This window comes from Protopterus annectens, chromosome 16.part0 (genome assembly GCF_019279795.1).
Source record: "Protopterus annectens isolate FY-2018-M chromosome 16.part0, PAN1.0, whole genome shotgun sequence".
NCBI lineage: Eukaryota > Metazoa > Chordata > Ceratodontiformes > Protopteridae > Protopterus > Protopterus annectens.
Genome location: NC_056750.1, coordinates 584,778,508 through 584,785,265, shown reverse-complemented (window position 1 = coordinate 584,785,265; position 6,758 = coordinate 584,778,508). Strand labels below are relative to the sequence as shown.

At 37.1% G+C, this 6,758-nt stretch overlaps 1 protein-coding gene across 1 annotated transcript in view; it reads left to right on the top strand.

The window, feature by feature from the left end:
* Positions 1 to 739: 739 nt before the first annotated feature.
* The window catches only part of CCHR16.PART0H9orf116 (chromosome chr16.part0 C9orf116 homolog), a 156,421-nt gene continuing 150,402 nt past the window's right edge, over positions 740 to 6,758 (top strand). The window contains exon 1 of the mRNA XM_044058599.1: positions 740 to 986. Within this exon, the coding sequence (XP_043914534.1) occupies positions 856 to 986 (131 nt within the window). The 5' untranslated portion in view covers positions 740 to 855. The remainder of the gene's footprint in view (positions 987 to 6,758) is intronic.

The window sequence follows — 6,758 nt, the reverse complement described above, 5'->3', positions numbered from 1 at the left end:
TAAAATGGGGGTCATTAGATTTAAATGGGTTGACATTCTGTTTTTGAAATTAAGAATTTATTAGCAAACATGGCGCAAAATTTCATTTTTTTGGTAATTAAAGTTTCAGAGCATAAATAGTGATTAAGAGAAAACGTCATGCTCTCTGCTTAGTGCCAGTAAAGATTTGGTTTCCACCCTGGCTTGAACTGGTTGTTACAGTTATTATAAAACATACTGTCAGTGAAGCACGGACTATGGGATAACGCTTCATAAAGCTGCCGTCGATTCTGAGTGAATTGCATTCAGTAAACAGGTACATAATAACGATTTTAAATACGATTTGCATGTAACGCTTTATTTATTTATGCGTACGTACCTAATTACTGATCACATACAAATCATAGGTTATTAAAAACACACTTTTATAATAAAAAGTGGATACTCCACTAGCAATGGCAAAGTTACAAATTAGTAGGACAAAGGTGCAAAACTCAGGGACACCTTCAATATTAGTATCCACAAAGAAGGCAAAAAATATAGAGTTTATGTTAGAACCCGTTTTCTGGGAGAAAAGTATTTAATTGTAATATGTGACAGTTCCGATTACAGCTCTTAAACACATGTCCTAAAAATCACAAAAGTGGGATGTGGGAGTACATGTTGAAATAAAACCAGAAAAAGCAGTGGAATAGGGACGCTTGAGAAACGTGCACTGCGGAGAGCTTATCGTATCTAGGAGACCGTTTCCTAGTAACTTAAGTCAACATAGTTTACTCCGATTGCACCTTCCCTTCCAAAATACACAGAGAGATAAAGAGGCCTATTGTTCTACGGTTTCTTTACGTGTAAGGTATACACTTGACCACAGGGAAAATGGACATCGAAAAGGCTCAGGGTGAAGCTACAGAATCTGCAAAAACATCTCCCAAAACAAGTGATTTTTATGCAGTCAGTGGCAGCTTACCGGAAAGATTTAATCAACCAGATTGCTTTCAGGGATACGGGTAAGTAAAGCTGCCACCCATTCTCTCCCAGTTTCAGACAACCGTTCTGATACTTTTACTTGGGAAACATGCCTCTCAACTTGCAGACATCGAAAACAAAGCACTCAGGTATATTCAGTCAAAATCTTGGCACCTTGGCATAAAAATGAATACTAAATAGTTCAGAATAGCAAAGGGTTGCAACCTTTTCAAATGCCCAAAGTGGGACATTTTTAGTACAAACGTCAGATTTTGCAAGACAAAACATACCCACGGCCAGTACAAAGGACAAAACTTCACTTTTTTGCCTAAATAAATGCTTATTCTTGTAGCATTTTAGTTGCTTATTCTGTTTCTTATAACATTTAGATGTTTCAGAAACAGAGTAACTGTTTTATGCAACTATTACATTAAATATAGGAAATATGCTTGTCCTAATATCTCAGGACATTTGCCATTTTTTCAATTTTTATGCAGGGCACAACTGCCCAAAGACGGACTGTTCCTTGCAAAGTGGGACAGGTGGTAACCCTAGAATAGCATATAACTTTTCCAACGTCCAGTGGGATTGTGCGATGCTACTCAGAAGCACGTTTAAAAATCTGAGTAACAAAAATGATGAATAAATCCAAGCATATCTTCAAATATATATACTTTGTAGACTTTAATGAACGGTATTGCAAAAATCTGCCCCAGGAAGTCATTTATTTTTGCTTCTGGAAAAAAAAATGTAATGTACGGGTCCCCCTTTTTAATTATTAATGTCACCAGTATGTCTGCCTCTGCTTTCCTGTTTGCTAAACACCATCAAAATCCTGTGTAAGTGGGGTTGACATAATGTTTAAGGTGTGTACCTCACAGACACAAGATACAAAGTTAGGGTTTGATTCTTACTTTTCAAGGGAAATTGTCTGGCTTTAAAGTGGCCTGTAAGGGCAGCTAGCTTAGTACTTACTTATGAGCCTATGGGGAGTTGCAGAATACGTTAAGGGGTAAATTAAGCCTACAAATAGGAACATGCCTCCAAAACAGGTACCTCATATGAATGGGTATATCAAGCCTGAAAACTGGTACATATCCCCAAAATAGGTATAGTGGAGGCAATACTGGAGAACACTGGTCTGTACTTAACTGTGCTTAATTGCAAATCCAGAATACTGAGTGACGTGTTTATGCAAAGTCCAGTGTTCTCCATTATCACCCGCAATACCACTAAATATAATAAAAGTAAATGTTTCCATTCTCACAGGGCATACCTCCCAACTCCTGAATGCCTCTGATTTTGGCTTAAAAAATTTGCAATGTAACTCACAATAATACATCCAAAAATTGGCTATTTAGGAAGAAAATGTGGTTGGTTTCATAGCATTTAATAAATAATCACAATAAGTATAATTATAGACTTCTTTTACTTCTGAAAATGTCTGCTACGTCACATTCTTTTACTTTGTCAACTTCTCATGTTGCTTGTAGTATTTTTTTAAAAAGTGTCTGATTATTTCTTGACAGGTCCCTGATTCTGGTGGTAAAAAAAAAGGTTGCAAAGTATTATCACCGAGAGATCTGATCATTTGGTGCATATCTGTCAAATGTCATTGATTTTGTCTCATTACATTCTGTCATCTCCCTTGTAAAATACTCCCTTTTTTCTTTTCTAATAAATCACTAAATATGTGTTAGCTGTTAATAGTTTCAAATGTGTTGATGCTAAACCTGTTTTTCATTTAACTTTTTATGTGACTTTAATGTAACAGATTAAAAAAATGGATACTTGAGTATTATCACAACCACCAGGCTCTAAGCGACTCATTTTGCTTGCTACGGATTGGTAAACAGCATGCATATATTATTGCAACTAATGTTTGTCCTTACATCACTAAAAAAAAAAAAAAAAAAATGCTGCTTTTCAGGAAATGTATGAACCCAATGACTGGCAAGTGCGGATAAAAGTTTAATGATAAAGCAACGACATGTAATATTTATGAGGCAGCAGTGGCTGGATCACGATTCCGCATTGAGCGGGCCTCTGGTCCACACATTGGTACAAACTCTGTCAATGTTTTCCACCTTATGCAGAACAGAATTTTTATTTTAAGAAATCCTAACCCTACAAACAGTAAATAATTCCCAGATCTTTTCGTGGAAATACCTCCTGACAGGGAACACGAGAAAACACACCTGCTAACACTGACAGCTTATGATGGGGGGCACCAACAACATTTTGCTGCAGCTAACATTATAGTTAACATCTTAGATGCCAATGACAATCCTCCTGTATTCAGCCAGAGTCAGTATGTTGTAACCTCTGGCTCAAAATGCTGCTAAACAGAGTGTAATAATTATATTACTTGCCACCGATTTAGACGGGGGTACCAACACTGAAGTACTATTCATTTTCAGTGATACTACCGCACCATAGTGGCAGGATATTTGTTGTTAATACTCCACAACTGCTGCAATCACTTTGAATTGTCCAGTGGATTTGGAAGAAGCCAGTAAGTATGGACTGTATATATGTGCCATGGACAAAGGGCATAACGCAGAAGCACTTGTAATTACGGTCATGTTGTGTACCCATCCGTAGCAAGCACAACTGCAGAGTGAGTGGTTTAGAACCTGGTACTTGCAATAATAGCCAAGTACCACTAAAATGTCCTTGATTTTGGTCTTTTTCTACCACATTATTTTTAGCTTTGTCCTTGTTTCTTGGGAAAAGAAGTTTGAGAACTGTTGGCAAGGTGATATGCAGCAGGTTCTAGATGTTACACTACTTCCATAATGTTCTGAAAGCTATGCACAAACACTTGTGCAGTCCAATGTTTTCAATTATCACCATAACTGAGATGCCTGTAGGGAAGGGAGACTAATAACCAGATGTAGTTAGGCCCATTACTGGGTGATAATGGAGAACAGTAGACTGAGCATAACTCATGTCAATGAATATGAATGGGAGTTACGCTCAGTGCAGTGAACTCCATTATCACCTAGCACTCAGCCTCTTCCTCCAGAAACAATCAAGGACACTTTTAAAAATATTAAAACTATTATCTTGAAAAACTGACAAAGTAAGATAATCTGAATTAGGCTATAACTAATTATTGCTGTTGTCCATTAAGTATAATCTACCACCTTTTCTCCCAGTGAAATAATTAGGGGAGACCCAGCAACAATTTTGAGACAAAACCTAAACAGTTGAGGAGTATGCTTGTAGAGATGGGCAGAAAAATAAAAGATCACAACCTCAACTGTGAATTAGCTTTGTAACTGTAACTTCTAAATGCTGGGGGAAGTTATCCAAGATTTGCAAATATAAAGGTTCAGACAGTACAACTAACTTACGTTGAAGTACAGCTAACAAATCTACATAGTATAGTACCTGTTAACCCTGTGATAATGGAGAGCACTGGACTGAAATAGTGTCTTTCCGATTGTGATTTGAAATATTATGACAGCAGCATGCATGTGTACGACTATGCTTCTGTCATAAAACTTCAGCCATCACACAAATTGTCATAAATCACATTCTTTGTTAGGCTAAAGTAATCTTCCGGATATGGCAAAAAATCGAGGTTTCAGGTTATTGGTGTTTCACATGGGAAGCTGAAGATTCCATTTTGATTTCAAAAGCAATAAGTATGTTTTTAATTAAATTCTACAATGGCAAAACATTTAGGATAGCTAAGCATACCTCTCAACTGAGGTATGATTTAGGGGTTATTTATCAAAGACACATCACCTGGCCTTTTTACACAGGTTTCAGTGTGACTTTGATGACTGGCGGTGACTATTGTCAAAGTAAGGAAACAGCTGCTCGCTCATGAGCTGTGGTCATTTGGTACCTGATGAATGTTTTAAGTTGTGGTACAGTAACACACGCATCTAGGGACAATCTGGATTACTGCCAATTCATCTGCTGGCATGCTTTTGGAATGTAAACCATGAAGAATGCACTCAGTGTCCATAACTCTCAACTGTCCAGATTTTCTCAGAATGTACAGATTTTTGCCTCATATCTTTGGTCTGTTCTTCATAAAATTTTTGTTTTTTTCCCCCTGGAAAAGTATTGAGGATTGATGTCACTAAATAATGAGATATATCTGAATTTCAGACAGCATATCCTTCAGGAAAATAAAAGCAATATTTAAAAACTGTCCCTAATTTTAGGCCTTTAAATTTACAGTCTGTTTCTCTGAGAGGTGTTTTTGTTTTGAACTAGTACAGCTAAGGAGGTTGTGTTCATTTTAAAATGTAATAAATGTTGTAATTTAATGCAGAAACATCACCAGCACTGTTAACCTTTAGAGAGAGTTAGATGTCAGTTGGCAAATACACCTGGCTGGTAACTTATTTATTATACCATGACCCCCCCCCAAAACGTGCGCGCTGATTGGCCAGCGTGCACATTGTAAATCGAGTTATACTAATGGAAAAAGGTCCGGTCGCCCGGACTTTTTTCCATTAGTATAACTCTACTTTAAAACACTGTCTCGCTATGTTAAATGGGTTTAACATAGCGAGACAGCTTTAAAATAAGCAACGGAGATCTCCGTTGCTTATTTTAAAGCTGTCTCATATGCTAAACCCATTTAACATAGCGACAGGTTTAAAAAGCAATGAAGGAAGCAAGATCTCCGTTGCTTTTTACTGTTTCACTATGTTAAATGGGTTTAACATAGCGAGACAGTTTTAAAATAAACAACGGACATCTCCGTTGCTTATTTTAAAACTGTCTCGCTATGTTAAACCCATTTAACATAGTGAAAACAGTAAAAAAAAAAGCAATGGAGATCTTGCTTTCTCCGTTGCTTTTGCCCACAGCTCTGATGTACTGCACAGGCGCAGTACATCAGAACTGCCGCGGATGCCAGACATCTGCGGAAGGGCAGTAAACAGGCATTATACTATGCCATTATTTAAGAAAAGTAATAGTTTCTTTTCTTAAATAATGTCATGGTACAATAGCAATAACCCACTTCTGGGTGTGGGTAATGCTGTATTTACCCACAGTTGGCTTTGTTTGGTCCCTCGGGCTTCGCCCTCGGGACCAAACCACACCAACCATGGGTAAATCCAGCATTACCCACACCCAGGCGTGGGTTATTACTATATGAGATGGGAGGGTGTGGTTTACCACAGTGCATCCAAGGAGGTGTGTCTTTGATAAATAACCAATTAACCCATAACACTGTTTTTTGTCCTCAGATTTACCCTTGTTTCTCCCAGATTTACTGTTTCTCTTCTTAAAGTCTGACCTGTTTACAAGTTGTTTAGATTAAGTAACTGAACTAAGCCTATACAAAGATTCCTTAATCATTAGTCATATGGAATTTAGTAAAAGATTACCTTCTATTCTTGCAAAGTAAAAAAAAAAAAAAAACACTCTCTACTTTCACTTTTGAAAGTTTGTGCTATGATTTTTAGATCCTTACAGGTTGATAATGATGTATTTAAAGGATATTTCAGATGTTAGAAGTATTACTCTAAGAAGCACTAGCACTGGGGAAAAGGACCATGTTAAGGAGGGATCCAACAACAGACCTTTGTCTTACTATAACAGATAATAAAATATGCATTGCTGTGTGGGTTATTATTTGTCAGTCACTCTTATTTGAAGTGAATATGAAAGACCATCGAATGCACAGCGTTTGTGTATTTTAGGACACACCACTGTAGTTCTTGCAGGGTTTGTGGTGCCGACTTGAGTGAAATTTCAATGGGGATGTCAGTTAAGTATGTTGGTTGGGATGTTTTTTAAATGTTATTTTTATTCTTGAACTGTAAAAAGTTTAAGTA